The 19,057-nt window shown below is 40.6% G+C and overlaps 1 protein-coding gene across 6 annotated transcripts in view; it reads left to right on the forward strand.

The window, feature by feature from the left end:
- The window catches only part of cdk5rap2 (CDK5 regulatory subunit associated protein 2), a 132,017-nt gene that overhangs the window by 101,253 nt on the left and 11,707 nt on the right, over positions 1 to 19,057 (forward strand). For all 6 annotated transcript variants that reach the window (XM_072566089.1, XM_072566086.1, XM_072566084.1 and 3 more), the window contains 6 exons: positions 1,553 to 1,669; positions 7,519 to 7,708; positions 11,269 to 11,381; positions 14,503 to 14,760; positions 16,431 to 16,568; positions 18,005 to 18,261. In XM_072566089.1, coding sequence (XP_072422190.1) covers positions 1,553 to 1,669; positions 7,519 to 7,708; positions 11,269 to 11,381; positions 14,503 to 14,760; positions 16,431 to 16,568; positions 18,005 to 18,261 — 1,073 coding nt within the window. The remainder of the gene's footprint in view (positions 1 to 1,552; positions 1,670 to 7,518; positions 7,709 to 11,268; positions 11,382 to 14,502; positions 14,761 to 16,430; positions 16,569 to 18,004; positions 18,262 to 19,057) is intronic.

Here is a 19,057-nt window from a genome sequence, read left to right on the forward strand (position 1 = left end):
CATTCAATCATGGCTGCTGGGCACTTCAACTCCACTTACCCACATTCTCCGCGTAGCCCTTAATTCCCCGAGACAACAAGAATCTATCAGTCTCTGCCTTGAAGACATTTAGCGTCCCGGCCTCCACTGCACTCTGCGGCAATGAATTCCACAGGCCCACCACTCTCTGGCTGAAGAAATGTCTCCGCATTTCTGTTCTGAATTTACCCCCTCTAATTCTAAGGCTGTGTCCACGGGTCCTAGTCTCCTCACCTAACAGAAACAATTTCCTAGCATCCACCCTTTCCAAGCCATGTATTATCTTGTACGTCTCTATTAAGTCTCCCCTTAATCTTCTGAACTCCAATGAATACAATCCCAAGATCCTCAGCCGTTCCTCAAATGTTAGACCTACCATTCCAGGGATCATTCGTGTGAATCTCCGCTGGACACGTTCCAGTGCCAGTATGTCCTTCCTGAGGTGTGGGGACCAAAACTGGACACAGTACTCCAAATGGGGCCTAACCAGAGCTTTATAAAGTCTCAGTAGCACAATGGTATTTTTATATTCCAACCCTCTTGAGATAAGTGACAACATCGCATTCGCTTTCTTAATCACAGACTCAACCTGCATGTTGACCTTTAGAGAATCCTCGACTAGCACTCCCAGATCCCTTTGTACTTTGGCTTTACGAATTTTCTCACTGTTTAGAAAGTAGTCTGTGCTTTTATTCTTTTTGCCAAAGTGCAAGACCTCGCATTTGTTCACGTTGAATTCCATCAGCCATTTCCTGGACCATTCTCCCATACTGTCTATATCCTTCTGCAGCCTCCCCACTTCCTCAGTACTGCCTGTCCACCTATCTTCGTATCATCGGCAAACTTCGCTAGAATGCCCCCAGTCCCTTCATCCAGATCATTAATATTTAATGCGAACAGCTGTGGCCCCAACACTGAACCCTGCGGGACACCGCTCGTCACCAGCTGCCATTCTGAAAAAGAACCTTTTATCCCAACTCTCTGCCTTCTGTCAGACAGCCAATCCTAAATCTATCCCAGTAGCTCACCTCGAACACCATGGGTCCTCACCTTGCTCAGCAGCCTCCCGTGTGGCACCTTATCAAAGGACTTTTGGAAGTCTAGATAGACCACATCCACTGGGTTTCCCTGGTCTAACCTGCTGTCACCTCTTCAAAAAATTCTAAACATGGGCAGCAGGTGAAAAATAGCTTCGAAGATAGTATGGAGGTCAATCTTTTCATTCCTAGCTGATTGCAATAATCATGTTTGAAATAGGCTTACACCATCTCAAATTTATTTTGTCGTTAATGTGGCACTTCATCAGAGAACTCCCTGCAATTTTGTGTATGTACCAAAATAACAAGCTGATAGTGTTAGAAGTGTGAATTTGAAAAATATGTTTGATAATATTGTAGTTTATTTTTTGACCTTTTCTCCCTATGTGGAAGGGTACTGTATTTTTAAATTTGAGATTTAATACCTATTTGCATGTATGCTATTTGTATTACACAAAAAGTTGTGAATACTTATAAAACTGTGCTTATCTCTTGAGCATCCACAAATATTTTCATCAACGGGGCAGAGGAACACAGTCACCTGACGGATCAGATTCATTACCTGAAGGAACAAAACAAATCTTTAAAAGAGCAGCTGACACGAAACACCAGAGGTATGTATGGCTATTGATATTAAGCTCCTAAGGGAAAAAGAGTAGGAATGGGGCATTCACCCCCTCAAGCTTGCTCCAACATTTACCGATTGTCATGTCTCCTTTGACTATAGCCTTGAATCCACTTTCCTGTTTGCCCTTTCCACAACCATTAATTTGGTTTGTTGCCCAAAACATTGTCTATAATTCATGCTTGATTATATTCAGTGACCCAGCCTTCATAACTGTGTGCACAGCCCAATTCTGAAGCCCCTCAGCCATGTGAGAGAAAACATTCCTCCTCATACCCCTCTTAAATAGGAGATTTGTTTATTTTTAGATGGTGCCTTTTAGTTCTAGACTCCTCCAGAAGGAGAAGCAACCTTCCTATCCAATCTGCCATATCCCTTCAGAACCTTGCATGCTTCAATAAGATTCTAAACTATAATAAATATTTTTCAAAACTACCATAGAATGTTACGGTGCAGAAGGAAGCCATTTGACTATCATGCCTGCACCAGCTCTTCAAATGAATAGCATTGCCTGGTGCCGGTCTCGCTTCTCATTCCCCTTGCCTCCATATGCTTGCCCACTATTTCTATGCCAATAGTCACCCAATGCCCTCATGAATGCCTGAGTTGAACTATCCCCCACCACACTGTACCTAACTTGTTACTGTGTGGGAAGAAAAGGTTCTGTCACATTACCCTTGCTTCTTTTGCACATCCCCTTAAATCTATGCCCTCTTGTTCTTGTTACATGTACAAGTGGGAACAGCTTGTCCCTATCTACTCTATCCAGCCCACTCACGATTAAAAAAAACCGCTATCAAATCTCCTCTCTGCCTTCTCTGCAAGGAACATAGTGCTACCTTTTAAAATCTATTCTCGTAACTAAATTTTTTCAATCAACCAAATTGCTTCTGCGGGGGTCTAGATTAGAGTGGTGCTGGAAAAGCACAGCAGGTCAGGCAGCATCTGAGGTGCAGGAAAATCGACGTTTCAGGCAGAAGCAAGAATAGAGGCAGGGTGCCTGCAGAGTGAAGAGATAAATGAGAGGGGGATGGGGGTGGGGAGAAAGTAGCATAGAGTACAATAGGTGAATGGGGGTGGGGATGGAGGTGATAGGTCAGAGAGGAGGGTGGAGCCGATAGGTGGAAAGGAAGATAGGCAGGTAGGACAGGTCATGGGGACGGCGCTGAGCTGGAAGGTTGGAGCTGGGGTGAGGTGGGGAAGGGGAAAATGAGGAAACTGGTGAAATCCACATTGATGCCATGGGGTTGAAGTGTTCCAAGGGCAGAAGATGAGGCGTTCTTCCTCCAGGCGTCAGGTGGTGAGGGAGCGGCGGTGAAGGAGGCCCAGAACCTCCATGTCCTCGGTAGAGTGGGAGGGGGGAGTTGAAATGTTGGGCCACAGGGCAGTGTGGTTAATTGGTCCTGGTATCCCGGAGATGTTCCCTAAAGTACTCTGCTAGGAGGCGTCCAGTCTCCCCAATGTAGCGGAGACTGCATTGGGAGCAACGGATACAATAAATGATATTAGTGGATGTGCAGGTAAATCTTTGGATGTGGAAGGCGCCTTTGGGGGCCTTGGATGGAGGTGAGGGAGGTGGTGTGGTCACAGGTTTTGCAATTCCTACGGTGGCAGGGGTGGGTGCCAGGAAGGGAGGGTGGGTTGTTGGGGGGGCATGGACCTGACCAGGTAGTCACAGAGGGAACGGTCTTTGCGGAAATCGGAAATAATTGGGGAGGGAAATATATCCCTGGTGTGGGGTCCGTTTGGAGGTGGCGGAAATGTCGTCGATGATGTGGTTTATGCGAAAGTTGGCAGGGTGGAAGGTGAGCACCAGGGGCGTTCTGTCCTTGTTACGGTTGGGGGAGTGGGGTTTGAGGGCGGAGGTGCAGGGTATGGACGAGATGTGTTGGAGGGCATCTTTAACCATGTGGGAAGGGAAATTTCGGTCTCTAAAGAAGAAGGCCATCTGGTGTGTTCTGTGGTAGAACTGGTCCTCCTGGGAGCAGATATGGCGGAGGCAGAGGAATTGGGAATACGGGATGGCATTTTTGCAGGAGGTAGGGTGGGAAGAGGTGTAATCCAGGTAGCTGTGGGAGTTGGTGGGTTTGTAAAAAATGTTAGTGTCAAGTCAGTTGTCATTAATGGAAATGGAGAGGTCCAGGAAGGGGAGGGAGGTGTCAGAAATGGTCCAGGTAAATTTAAAGTCAAGGTGGAATGTGTTGGTGAATTGCTCAACCTCCTCGTGGGAGGACGAGGTGACGCCAATGCAGTCATCAATGTAGCGGAGGAAGAGGTGGGGAGTGGTGCCGGTGTAACTACGGAAGATGGACTGTTCTATGTGGCCAACAAAGAGACAGACATAGCTGGGGCCCATACGGGTGCCCATGGCTACCACTTTGGTCTGGAGGAAGTGGGAGGATTCGAAGGAGAAACTGTTAAGGGTGAGGACCAGTTCAGCCAAACGAATGAGTGTTGGTGGAAGGATACTGTTGGGAACGTTGGAAGAGGAAGAAATGGAGAGCTTGGAGGCCTTGGTCATGGCGGATGGAGGTGTAGAGGGATTGGATATCCATGGTGAAGATGAGGCATTGGGGGTCGGGGAAACTGAAGTCTTGGAGGAGGTGGAGGGCGTGGGTGGTGTCTCGAACGTATGTGGGGAGTTCCTGGACTTGGGGGTGGGGGTGGGGGGGGGGGGGGGGGGGGGTGGATAGGACAGTGTTGAGGTAGGTAGAGGAGTTGCTTCTGCACTCTTTCCACCACATTTACATTTTTCCCATGATGTAGTGCCCACAACTGTACACAGACTTCCAGCTGAGATCTGTCAAGTTTAGCATCACCTTCTTGCTCTTGTGCTCTGTGTCCCCATTTAATAGAACCAAGGGCACTATATATATTATTAGCTGCTCTCTCCACCTATCTTGCAAACTTTAATAATCTATTCTCATATACACCATGTCCCTCTGCTCCTGCACCCCTTTAGAATTGTACCCTTTATGTTGAATTTCAGTGTTCTTCCTGTCAAATTGTGACACTTCACATCTCTCTGTATTGAACCTCATCTGCCACCTACCTGTGCTCTCCACTAGCTTTTCAATGTCATTTTGGAGTTCTGCACTGTCCTCCATACAGCTTACAATTCTTCCAAGTTTCATGTCATTTGCAAACTTTGACATTGGCCCCTAACCACATGATCCAGATCATTAATATATACCTGTTATTTCAAGGGTCCTAACATCTGGGGAATTCTACTATTAGTTTGCTTCGAGCCTGAAAAATATCCATTCACCGTTATTCTTTGTTTCCTATCACTCAGGCAATTTTGTTCCCACATTGTCACTGTCCCTTTTATAGCATAATCTATAACTTTCTTTACGAATCCGCTGTGTAGCACTGCATCAGACCTAGATATATCATGTATACCACATTAAGTGTTAATCTTGTTGAGCCTTTCTATTACCTCATCAGAAAAGTGTTCAATATGTTCACCCTTTTGTCAAAGGTAATTAATTGTCTTTGTGAAATTTCTCTTAACTGCTTCTGATGCAAATTTAACTTAAGAAGACCAAAGCTATACACAGTGCTCCATGTGATTTCACTTCTGTGTATGCCCTGAGCCCATTGCAGTAAAAGCCAACAGTCTGTTTGTATTCAAAATAACTTGCTTACACGTGTGATTTATTTAAGTGCTTCTGTCCAGAATTGTTCTTAAAAAAAGTTTTCAAATCTAAGGTCTAGATATTATTTTCATAAAATCTTATTCCCAGAGTATCTGTCAGAACTTTGGCATTTCAACAATTATTGTATTAGATTTGAAATACAGTGGAAACTGCCAGTTTTGGGTACGTAAGAAGACATTCATCAGTAAATGCTAGAATTTCTGACAAAAAAAATGGCTGAAAAATTCCAGAATTAGTAGACGTTCCTATGTTTGTTGACCAAACTATTGTGATACAAAACAAGATGAATCAATAGGAGCAACAATTTGTATGACTAATCAACAAAGTAGTAAGCTTCATTCATTCAACCTGTACATATAAATAAAAATCATCCATATGTGGGAAATTACCACACACTAACTATTTGTTCAATCAGCTGTAAGTAATAAAATAATTGAATAGAATCATTAGATTCATTTAGATTTCCCCATTGTACAAATGTTCAGTTTCTAAAAGATCTGTCCATTCAGCTCATCATTTTCCCATTTTGTTAGACTCTTCTAAACGTTTACTTTTCAAATGTGAATCCACTATCTTTTTTAAAAGCTCATTTGACTGTTCTGTCTTAGATAGTAGTCCATGTTTTTACAAAGTTTGTCTTTTTCTTAATTCTAATTTCTTCCTTTGTCCTTTTTTTTTGATCATTTTTCAAGTTAGTTGATAACTAGAGGAGATAAAAATGGTGGAAATAGTTTTTTTCTGATTTGCCAAGACACCTTTCTTCAGCATTTTGAACCAAAATTTCTCTTGAACCTCACCAGAAGCAAACTGCTGCAGATGTTCAGAAGCTGAACTTAAAGCTCAAATTGCCAGAAATACTCAGTATCTGTAGAGAGAAACTGAGTTAACCTTTCAGACCAATGATGCTCCTGTAGTAGCAAAAAAATTGGTTCTGACTCTCTGTTCCTAATTATTGCTATTATTGACTCACTGTTATGCATTTGCATTGAATTACTTCTACTTGTGGGATGTGTTGTTAAAAGTCAGCAAAGAATGTCAAATTTATTATCGTAGTTGCCTTCAACATTTACACCTTTTCTTAAATCCAAATATCTCTTTATGACCTACTCATATTTCTGATAACTTAATTCTCATCTGCGCCCACATTTTAAAAAATTAATGTGTAGAGATTAGATTGAAGCATTATGAACCGGGGAAGATGAAATGAATCATATAATTACAACAAAGAAACTCCAGTTTTAAATTGATGCTGTGCTTTGAATTTTTCTGTCTTCATCCCACTTTGTGTAATAGTCCACTAACTTTCATATGAACGTTGAATCATCTGGAAGATGATGGTTAACAAGAGAAAATCTAGGATTATCAGCATCATGCCAGTGTTGTCGTAGTAAGATACGAGTGTAATGTCTTTTCTCTGAGAGATAGAGAGAATTATATCTCTTAGATTTTAGAAAGAGAGCATGAATAAAGTTTGCATATATTTCATTTTCCAGAAGAAAAGGTAGCTGACCTATTTGCAAGTTTCTTCTAGGTTACATTAGATTACTTAGTGTGGAAACAGGCCCTTCGGCCCAACAAGTCCATACCGACCCTCCAAGGAGCAACCCACCCAGACCCATTCCCGTACATTCACCCCACGCTACGGGCAGTTTAACATGGCCAATTCACCTAACCTGCACATCTTTGGACTGTAGGAGGAAACCGGAGCACCCAGAGGAAAACCACGCAGACACTGGGAGAATTGCAAACTCCACATAGACAGTTGCCCGAGGCGGGAATTGAACCTGGGTCTCTGGTGCTGTGAGGCAGCTGTGCTAACTACTGTGTCACCTTCGTGCTGTAGTTGAATTCTGCAAGAGGCAAAGGTGATTCCTTCTCCAAATTTCCTCCTCTTCAGGAGGCCAGTGATCTTATCTGCCTTTAGCTAATTCCAGTGACTCACTAGAGAATTGTGGGAACAAATGTGCATTTTATGACTCCTTTGCATAGCCCTTTAGCCATGCTAAGCCATTAGATCACAATGGGTATTTTTAACAGCTCACTATAGATAAAATAGGAAGAAAAATGCCAATTGTTTCCACCTTGAAATAATTGGATTAAAGATTCAACACTCGTCTTTCACAGAAGTGAAAACAAACTCATGTTGCAGCAAACTAATTTTTTTCACTTTGATTTGCAGACAAACAGAGGGAAAATGAGAAACTAAAGGAATCTCTTTCAAAGAAGACTGCAGCTAATGAACGTTTGCGTAGTGAGTGTGAACGTGTCAAGCGGGAGAGTAGTCGACTGCAAACTAAGGTTGCTAATGCTCATGAAGAAAGCAAGAAGTTAAAAGATGAGCTGCAGTCCAGTCATGATGAAATCAACAGGTAATTGTTACACTCTCAAGTGGAGTTTGGTGACCAAGGAGGGTAGCTTGAGTTGAGAGATTTCCCAACTTGCTGGACCTATCTCAGTCAAGTGTATTCTGAATCACTGGAATATTTTTGCCCCAGGAATGGGACACAACACTGCAGAATAGAATTGAGCCCATTGAGACAGGAAGCAGAGCTGGAGTGTTAAGATGGTCTAGCTAGCCTGATTCTCTGGAAATTCAATTATGTTTTGGAATATTTCTGGCCACTGTGACACATCATACCTTCCATGCTTACTCCATAGCCATTCACTCAGTATACATTCTGAGTTGACCTCAAAATCTATTCGGGATAAGTATACCCCTATAGGAAATGTCAGCAAAGAGCTCTGTTGAAAGTGCTCGAACAGCTTCTACAACAGTTGCAGTCTGTTTTCTCCATAGTTTAAACAGGGGACAATATTTTAAAAATCTGAATGTTAAACAGACCTGATCTACCATTCAAGAGCATTTACATCTACTCCATAAATTTGTGCCCCTTACAGTGCAGTTTAAGGTCTTTGCAACAGCTAAATTGGGTTCTATTTGAACTCAGCAACACCATTTAAGTGTAATAATGAGTTCGGGTTTCCCTCCAGTATGACATCACTCCCACTCATTATTCCTACCCAGCAAAAATTGGATCTGTTAGAAATGGAGGACAGCACTTCCCCATACTGGTCTCCCCCACCATTTTAAAGATCCTTAGAATCTTCCTGACCTTTGGCAAGGCTGACCTTTGGCAAGGGTGACCTTTTAAGGGAAAGCAGCAACAGCAGCCATATGAGTGGTACCATAATTGGCCCTATAGTACAGCAAAAAGGGTCATAGTGTAGGCGAGCAGTAATCATAGGGGAATGTATAGGCACAGATAGGCATTTCTGTGGCAATGAGTGAAACTCCAGAAAAGTGTGTTGCCCCTCTGTCATGCTCAAGAGTGTTTCTGAGTGGCACAGGATATCCTGAAACAGATGGGTTAGCAGTCTGATTTCATGATCCAGATTCATAGGCAGAGATGAGGCCCTGCAAAGGGAATTTTGAGAGTAGGAAGTTGAAAAGCAGGATCTCTCGAGTTGTAATCTCGGGCTTACTCCCTGTGCCATGTGCGAGTGATGGCCAGAAATAGGAAGGTAATACAATTAAATGTGTGGTTAAAGAGCTAGTGTAGGAAGGAAGACTTCAGATATCTGCATCATTGGGATCTCCTGGGCAGTGGGGACTTGTACAAGAAGGATGGGTTGCATCTAAACCAGAAGGGCACCGATATCCTTGAAGGGTGGTTTGCTAGTGCCACTCAGGAGAGTTTTTAAACTAGTATGGCGGTGAGGTCCGAATCATAGCTACAGATCAGCAAGAGGAGGGTTTGAGGAGAAGGTCGACATCAAGTCATGTAAATCTAATAGGAAAAGCAGCTAGGGCTGGGTTACTGAACACCACTGGACTGGTAGTCTGAAATGTATTTATATTAATGCAAGGAGTTGAAGAGGTAAGACACATGAGCTTAGAGCCTAGATTTGTGCATGGGGCTGCAATGTTGTAGACATTACAGAAACTGGTTGAGAGGGGGTCAGGACTGGCAGCTCAACATTCCAGGAATTTAAATGTTTCCGGTAAGACAGAGAGGGCCATAAGAGCATGATGGAAGTTGCTTTACTGATTAAAGAGAATGTCACAGCTGTCGTAAGAAAGGGTCTCTTTGAGGGGCTCATCCAGCTGGGTCAAAACTTAGGAATAATAAAGGTGCAATCACTAGGATGGTGTTATACTATCATCCTCCTGATAGTCAGCAGGAGATAGGGAAACAGATATATAAGCAGATCATAGAAAGATGTAAAACAGGATTGTAGTATTTTTAAAACTTCAAGAATTGACTGAGACTCCCTTGGTGCCAGGGCTTAGATGGGTCAGAATATTTAGGTGCATCCTGGAGGGTTTCTTGAAACAATATGTAGATAGTCCAAATAGGGAAATGGCTGTAGTAGACCTTTACTGAGGAATTAGCCTGACCAGATGATCAAAATTTCAGTGTGGGAGTACTTTGAGTATAGTGATCACTATTCTGCAAGTTTTAAGATAGTTATGGATAAGGTCAAGACTGGTCCTCAGGTGAAAGCGCTTAATTGGGGAAGGCTAATTACAACAGTATTATGCAGGAACTGGAGAAACTAGATTGGGACTGGTTGTTTGAGAGTAAATCCACATCTAACATGGGAGTCTTTAAAGGCCAATTGATCATTGTTCAGGACCAGCATATTCCTGTGAGAATGAAACATAAGGATGGCAAGATTCAGGAAACTTAGATAACCAGATATATTGAAAGGTTAGTCAAAAAGGAAAAGGAAGCATATGTAAGGTTTCGGAAACAAATCAAAGAAAACTTTTGTAGAGTATAAAGGAAACAGAAAAGATCTTAATCTAGAAATTAGGAGAGCTTGAAGGGGCCATGAAATTTCTTTGGCAAGTAGGATTAAGGAGAATCCAAAGCCATCTTGTACATATATGAGGAGCAAGAGAATAACATGGGAAAGGTGGGTTCCTTCAAAGATAAATGGGAATTTATCTGTGGAGTCTGAGGAAGTGGGTAAGGTTTTTAGTGAGTACTTCACATCAGTATTCAGCAAGGTGAAGGATATGAATGGTGATAACATTAGGGAGGGGTATGTTGATATTCTGGGGCATGTTAGTATTAAGAAGGTGGTGGTGTTGAGTGTCTTGAAAAGCATTTAAAGTAGGTAAGTCTTCAGGACCTGATGAGGTCTATCCCAGAGTACTGAATGAAGCAAGGGAGGAAATTGTTGTGGCCTTGACCGAGATCTTTGTATCCTTTTGAGTCCCAAGTGAGGTCCAAGGAGACTGGAGAACAGCCAACATTATTCCCTCCTTTAAGAAAGGCAACAGGATAATGGAGGAAATTATAGGCTGCAAAGCCTTACCTCCATGGTAGGGAAATAATTGGAGAAGCTTCTTGGGAGAGGATTTACTTGCATTTGGAGAAGAATGGATGTTTTAGAGATAGTCAGCAAGGCTTTATGCAGGGGTGGTCTTGTCTCACAAACCTGATTGAATTTTCTAAGGAAGTAACAAAGTTTGCAAGTTGGATACTAAACTTGGTCATAGAAGACAGAGGGTGGTTGTGAAGGGGTGTTTTTTCTGACCGGAGGTCTGTGACCAGTGATGTTCCAAAAGAATCGGTGCTGTGACCTCCTGTAGTTTGTAATATATACAAATAACTTTGATGAAAATGTAGGTGGTCTGGTTAGTAAGTTTGCAGACTTCACAAAAATTGGTGGAATTGTTAATTTTGAAGAAGCTTATCAAAGGATACAGCAGGATATAGACCAGTGGAAAGTTGGACGAAGAAAAGGCAGCTGGAGTTCAATCTGAACAAGTGTGAGATGATGCATTTCCTTGGACGAATATTTTTAGATGTTGAATGAAGTTCCTATGATTTAAAAAAAACATTATTTAAAGGAAGGTGAGGTGTGAGAATTTTATTTTAATATTTTTGACATAAACCAACTTAACTTTTATTTGCAGGCTGCACCAAGAACTTTGCTTACAGCATCAGCTCTTCACAGAGAACCAGCAGCTGCTACAGTCATTAAGAATGGAGCTTCGGGTGTATGAGCAGCTTGAGGAAGGAAAACCAGGTATTTTTGCAATGAGGAAAATTGTAAAATTTTCTCCATCCTATTTCATGCCACCACCACCCCTCACTCAAATTATTTTTCATTTCTGAAAAGGAATTAGTTAAATGAAAGTTGTAATGTAAAGCAAAATATTTAGTGTTCAAGCCTGACTAATGGTGAAAACACAACCTGCCAACAACCTAACACTACATAAGAGTATAAGCAGTAGGAGCAGCAGTGGACCATCCAGCCCTGCTCTGCCAACTCAATAGAATTATTGTTGATCTACTACTTAAACTGCCCTTTCCTATCCACTCATTTCAATTCCTTGTTTACAGAAAATATAAAACTTCATCTAGGAAGTTTAAGAACTTGAGGTTTCCTTGTGCTTATAAAATTAATTGTGATTTACATAGGCCTGACACAACAAATCAGCAGAAATGTTGCACACATTGTTATTGCTGAAGAAGCTTTTCCTGACCAAATGCAACTACCCATTTTTTTTCTGGAATTACTGATCCTAGGTGACAGGTAATGCAGTGAAGTATTTAAAGGTTCAATCTTCTAATGAATGAGTATGGGTTATTGAGTAAATTTGAGTGGTCGAGGTAGTCAGGCAGTTAGTGAGATAGTTGGCTGGCTGGGGGTCCCAAGGTTGGATGTGGAGTCGCTCGTGTCGGATCAGATTTTAAACTGTCTAATATTTCCTGGACAACTGTCAAAGTAAGTTGAACAGAACAGTCCCAAGTCACTAACTCTAGTTTGGAGTTGAAATATTGTCTGAGGCTTCTGTGTAAAAGGGACTTTCCCATCCAGCACTTAAACTTCCTGGGCAATTCCCAAATATATCTATACATCAGGATATTCACAAAATGCTGACGAGTATCTTCTGTGGTGCATCTGCTCTCTGACAATCGAGAGAATGGAAGATGTAGGCCATTGTTTTTCTGTAATCTGGAAGTATTCTAATCATTGTTTTATATGTTTTAAATATGACCAAAGTTTCAGACCAGTATTATTCTGTGTGATGTAATTTCTGTCTATTTTTCCTAAGAATAAATATAAAGAAATACTCTAGGATTAGGACATTTTATGCTAGTGACTGTACGGCTTTGTGGGAAATACTTTCCATTAAAGTTTTACTACTTCCTCACTTGATTTATATCTCCCATGGCAGCCATGAGCCCTTTTAAATGTTTTCCAGGTTAAGGTCTGTGTACAGTTGCCCACCATCCGTCTTTTTGTCAAGATCATTCAGGTTGTGGTGGTATCCACACACTGATTCACATTGTCGCTGAGAGTCCACTGACAAAACTTGAAAGTAGCTTAAAGACCTCCATTAGCCACTGATATGGCTATTACTTGGTTCTTTGACTACACACCTCCTAAATAAACAGTATGTGAAAAGCAGATTGTGTGTAGAATCTTGTGATGATGAAGGTATTGACTGCCAGTCGTAGGCTGGCATTGCTTCATTTAAAGAATGTTTACTATATGTTGTTCTGCTCAAGCACTTGACAGGACAGCATCAAGCCTCCGTAAGATCAAGGACCCTGGGTATGGAACTTGTACCCACTGTGAACTTCTGACAAATCAGAGACTGCCTCCTGTACTGAATGGCAGTGCCATTGGGGAGGCAATCATTGATGCTATTATGACATCCATAATCATTGCTTATTCCCAGCCCAGAAAGATCTGTGTAGAAGAAGTTGAGCTCCAAACCCACTGCAGGGTTAGCACTGATTGTGGCAGGATAAGGCTGTCCACTTGCATTTCTGGATTAGTTGTGCTGGAAGAGCACAGCAGTTCAGGCAGCATCGAAGGAGCTTCGAAATCTCCTTGGATGCTGCCTGAACTGCTGTGCTCTTCCAGCATCACTAATCCAGAATCTGGTTTACAGCATCTGCAGTCATTGTTTTTACCTCACTTGCATTTCTACCAAGAACTTAAGTAGAGGTCAAGGGACCCTCCCAAATGCTTCCCCCATCACTAAATTTGCCATGAGGAAACAGAAGATTCTGCCTGATGTTTTAGTTAGATTATTTGATATTTTCCGATTGGACAGTTGCCAATGTTTTAATAAGGACTACTACACCTATTTGTAAGAGTGAAAGTTTTGGTTTTGGAAAGTAATGTTCTGCACAGAGGGCGGTAGATGACTGGAACATGCTGCCAAAGGAGATGATAGGAACAGATGCAACAGCAACATTTTAAGAGGCATTTAGACAGATACATGAACAGAGACTTGGATGGATACAGACCATGTGCAGGCGGATGGGATTAGTTTAGAATGGCACTGTGGTCAGCACAGATATGGTGGGCTGAAGGGCTTGTTCCTGTGCTGTACCATTCTGTTTTTTGTTCTATGCACTGAGCAGCGACCTAGCACCAACCCTTTGTATTTTTAAACCTAACCTTATAAATGGCGCTAAAACTGTACCACCCTGCACTATGGGTCAAACACTTAAGACTAGGAAAAAAAAATAATTTTAGAGATCCAGTTCATTTTGTTTTTATTTTCTGGCTTTTTGGCTTAATGCCTGCTTATTATCATCCAGCATGTTTGATTTAATGAAGTTGGAACTGTAAAAGGAAACCATTTTGACCCTTTTTATTTATTTTAATTGCAAAAAATGTCACATCTGTTGAACTGTTAGCCTCTTATTGAACAGTTCTTGAATATGATATTGTTTGTATGTAAGTATCATTTTAGCCAAAGCCTGCCTTCTGTGTTAATATTACTCTTTACCAGAGACTGGACTCTGTAGCTTATTGTTTGTCTAGCACTGGAATGTTTAATTGACGTCAGATTGTGCGCTCCCTTTTGTCTATAATTAGACTGGAAATGATGTTGAATGTATTTTATAGCATAAACTAGAACCTATGACGATCTCTTCATGCAGTAAAGTTGGCACTTATTCATCTTGTCCCCTCTTACTACTAAACCTTGCATCACATTGAGACTGTGAAAGTGAAAGAGTATTTGTACTGAAGTGTCTTATATTAAGAGAAGAAATTGAAACGACGTTTACCTTTCATTCACCAGATTCACACTTATTTGTGCACCTTTCAGTATTCAGCATACAAAAGACAATGACGTAAAAATAAATACCAATTATAATTTTGTTTTGCAATCTTGCAGAGTCTCCACAACAGATGAGCCATGAATCAGTGAAATGTTTTCAAGGATCTATTGATCTAAATGAAATCTTGACAGAAATCCACTGCCTACGGATTCAGTTAGAGAAAAGTATTCAGACCAACAACTGTTTACGTCAAAAGCTTGAAGAACAACTTCAACAAGGACAACACAAATCTGAAGGCAGTCCTTCCACAATTAATATAAACTATCTCTTGACAAGAGAGCAAAGATCTAATAGGAATAGACGTTTATTTCAAGGTAAATAATTTGACTGCATTTCCTTATGTAAGCATGTTCAAAGTAGCTTTTGACTTTTACAAGCACTGTGCCTCGTGAACAAATTACAATTGGTGTCAGGAGCACAGATGTAAGTTCATATTAGACAAATAAGTATTCCATTTGTGCTATCAAAAATATTTAAAACATGCTTCTTATTTGCTCTTAACAGTGGCCATGCTACTGCCCATACATATTTCATTGAGCATTGAGATTCTACAATACATCACAAGACTGTGTTTTGGTAGTAGCTAGATTGGCTAAAAATATGATGTTGCCTCCATTAAGAACACTTTGATCCAGTTGGTTTTATAAGAAGTTTTACTGGGTTTTTTTGAAGATATTATTCAGTCCCAAGAAACAATTGCGGTGTATTAAACTTAGTTTTACAGTTTGTCATGGGGTGATTTGAATACTGTGTCTGAGATGTTTGTTTAGTATATCAAAGTCATTAATCTACAGGTAGTTCTTCTATAATGCAAAGGTTGTGTTCTTGTGCAACCCCTCATTATAGAAAACTCACGCTTCTAAAACAGTGCTTTGTGTTGGCGATGTAATAGTGTTAGAACCAATTCACATTTTAAAGGTTCTTGCTTTAGAAACATTCTTCAATCACGTTATAGCAAATTTGCATTAACAGAATACACGTTATAGCAGAACAACCTGTAATTCCTAATGAAGGGCTTATGCTTGAAACATCAACTCTCCTGCTCCTCAGTTGCTGTCTGACCAACTGAGCTTTTCCAGCACCACACTTTTCGACTCTGTTTCTTCAGCATCTGCAGTCCTCACTTTCTCCCTGAAATTTTTATGTTGTATGTTGATGTGCAATAAGGTTGTGAGAATGTAAACACATTTACCCCGTTATTGTCTTTTAAAATGTTTGCTGTTTTGAAATTCCTCAAATAAATTTTCAACGAAGTGAAGTTCCAAAATCAGAAACGTTAATATGTATTTTTCTCACCTCTTTGGTGATCAATGCGAAGGCAGAAGGACAAATAGTGAAAGGGGTCAAGAGGCAAGCCATGTTGCAACTTCCCACTACAGGGGAAGGGTGGGAGGCTTATTTGATTAGGAGCTCCAAGGTCCAAGGAGGGATTGCTCCAAACACTGTAGTCTGGCTCCAATTTCTTCAAAAAAAAATTCACCTGTCTTCAAGGATACCTGGCATCAGCTGATACAGCTTTTGGCAATGGCCAGCACTAACAGTGATGCTGCTGAGCTGCCAGCCTGTTGTTTGGGCACTGTCAGCAAAATGCATCCTTCCCAAAATCATGCCAGCCAGTCACCCTCAATGGAAACATTCACCATGTTCTCATTTGACTTCAGTTGAAAAACATCTTCTTGGCAGTAACATATAATGTAAACAGCAGCTAATTTAAATTGAACTTTAATTTCTGAATTCTTTATCCCTTTTCAAGTCTGTTGTATTTGTTTCCCTGAATTTAAAACATGTATTTAATTTTGGAGTTTGACTATTTAAGTAGAAATAGAGTTTGTAATTTAGTTACCCACACAGAATGATGCAGTTGAACCTTTGTATGCTGTATTAAACATTATATATTAATTTATTTTAAGATTCCAATCCTTTAGATTTTTCCAGTGATGCTGCTTTCATGCTGTACTTGCTTTTTTGTGCAAACACTTAATAGATTCTGAAGCTGAAGTGTCTGTTTCTGCTGAAGATGAAAGAGGAAATTTCCAGTCTCATGAATTTCCAGTATCACCAAACTCTGCCAACATTCCCGCAGATGTCACTGTTGCAGATGGGTCAATGTTCAGAATCTCAAGTATGTACCATGTACAAGAGGTGATGTCTTTAATTTTCATATAAGACTTCCAGGGATGAAATTGTGACAGTGGATTTCCTTAATGCTGCCAATGGACTAAATTCACGGTTTTCTTTTTATTCATTCATGAGATGAGGACATCACTGGCTAAGCCAGCACTTATTATCCACCTCTAATAGCCCAGAGAGCAGTTGAGAATCAACCACATTGCTGTGGGTTTGGTGTCACATGTAAGATAGCAGATTTCCTTTTCTAAAGGACATTAGTGAACCAGGTGGGTTTTCCCCTAGCAATCATCAATGGATTCATGGTCATCATTAGACTCTTAATTCCAGGAGTTTCCTAAATTCACATTTCACCATGGAAAGATTCGAGCCCTGATCCTCAGAGCATTATTTGGGTCTAATGATAATACTACTTGGCCATTGCCTCCTTTTTGGGAATTCTGTGAACTTTTTGCCATTGCATGTTGTATTTGAAATTAAACAAATCAACATGTGCTAACTTCCAACTTTTCTTGAGTCCAATATACTGTTTATTTCACAAGACCAGTTTTAGTCCTGTGTGGCTTTGTAAATTAATTTGCCAGTCGTTATTTCCCAGTCTGTTATCGCTTTTGGCTTCATATTGACTTTTTAAAAAATTAATCTAATGTATTTTTCTAATTAACCTGTTCAAAGAGCAGGTGGAAACAATGATGTTTTAAAAATTCTTTGCTTTGGACAAATGGCAAACAGCTGCACACCTTTCAGTAACAATGAATAGTCTTTAGTTTTCTTTGTTTTAAGTTTGGATAATTAACTGCTACTTATAGATCTTTTAGCTTCAGCATTCATAGTACAGCATTTCTATATTCAATAGCACTTAAAAGAAACGCTACAGTACCAAGTGTTGATTGGATCAGCTTATCTGAAACTTTTTTATTTGGGGCAGAATTTTCTCTCGTGTCTTTTACCTTGAACAAAAGGCCCTCCAAGCCTGAACTGATCCAAATCCATTGTCTAAACCTGTCGCCCATTTCCTAAGCATCTGTATCCCTCTGCTCCCTACCTACTAATGCATCTGTCCAGACACATCTTAAATGAATCTACCGTGCCTGTTTCTACTACCTCTGATGGCAATGTGTTCCAGGCACCTTGATTTCCACAAAACACATTCCACATATGGACATTGGGTATAGCTCAGGGAATAAAGCATGCAGTGCAAATCTATAAGAAGTAAAGTTATTCATAATTAATTTTCTAATTGTCGATAATCAAATGGGATGCAATGAATATAATAATGCCTAGGGATCTTTTTAGCTGCTAAATAATTTTGTTTCTCTGTATGCATATGTTTCTCCCAATTTGTATTTTAAATATAATAATACAGTTCAGCTAATTCTGAACCTGCAATGTTTCTTTTAATCTGCAACTTCTAACTTTCATTCAATTTAGGAGCTAAAGAACTGCCAAAAGATGAGTTTGATGGTTCATCACATTACAGTGATAGTTCAATAGAAAATCTACCACGCAAACCTTCCAGAATCCTTCCCGAGCATCGGATGTTGGCAGACAAGAATGGGCAATATGTGCTCGGGCTATTAGAAAATTATAATGCATTGCACAAGCAAATCTCTGATGGCCGGTCACTGCTTCATAGAATGAATAAATGTCTTGGAGATGTGGCTGCTCATCAGACTACTGCTGCAAAGGTAAACTCTACATATTTTCAGAAATGTTTAGTAACTTAACAGTACAAACTTGTGTTTTATATACATTTCAAGACAACTGTGGGAGAACTCGAGTCCCTGCTAGATTTAATTCTCATAAATTACCTATCCTGAACCCTGTCCCAGGATTTTAACTATGTAGATTTTAGAATTTAGGCTTGGCATTTCCCTGATTTGAAAGCTTCACTAAGCAGCAATATTGCAAAACTGACCGTTACTGCGAGACATGGTGCCAGAACTGAGCACACTTTTGAAAAATCTCTAGCACATTTCACCTTCATAATGCCAGTTCTAAAAGGGAGCTGAACCTGGATACTAAAAGAGTGAAGCATGATCCCCACTATGTTTATTTAGGCATCTCACTTGATAGAACATTTAGATACAGACAAGATCACTTAATGACAGTTTTAAAACAAAATTGAAACCACCTCAACCTCCGCTATAAAGGTTATGTACTTTGATAGGAAGAGTAGAGGCGTAAACTATTTTGTAAACAAAGGCAGGCTTTGGAAGTCTGAAGCACAAAGAGTCCAGGTTTAGGATTCCCTTCACATTAACATGCAGGTTCATTTGGCAGTTAGGAAGGCAATTGCAATATTAGCATTCATTTCAAGAGGGCAGAATACAAGAGTAGACATATACTACTGAGGCTGTAAAAGACTGTGGTCAGATTGCTTCTGGAATATTGTGAGCAGTTTTGGGCCACATATCTTTGGAAAGATTTGCAGGTATTGGAGGAGGTCCAGAGGAGGTTAACAAGATTGATCCTGGGATGAAG

Source organism: Chiloscyllium punctatum, chromosome 49, assembly GCF_047496795.1.
Source record: "Chiloscyllium punctatum isolate Juve2018m chromosome 49, sChiPun1.3, whole genome shotgun sequence".
Lineage (NCBI taxonomy): Eukaryota > Metazoa > Chordata > Chondrichthyes > Orectolobiformes > Hemiscylliidae > Chiloscyllium > Chiloscyllium punctatum.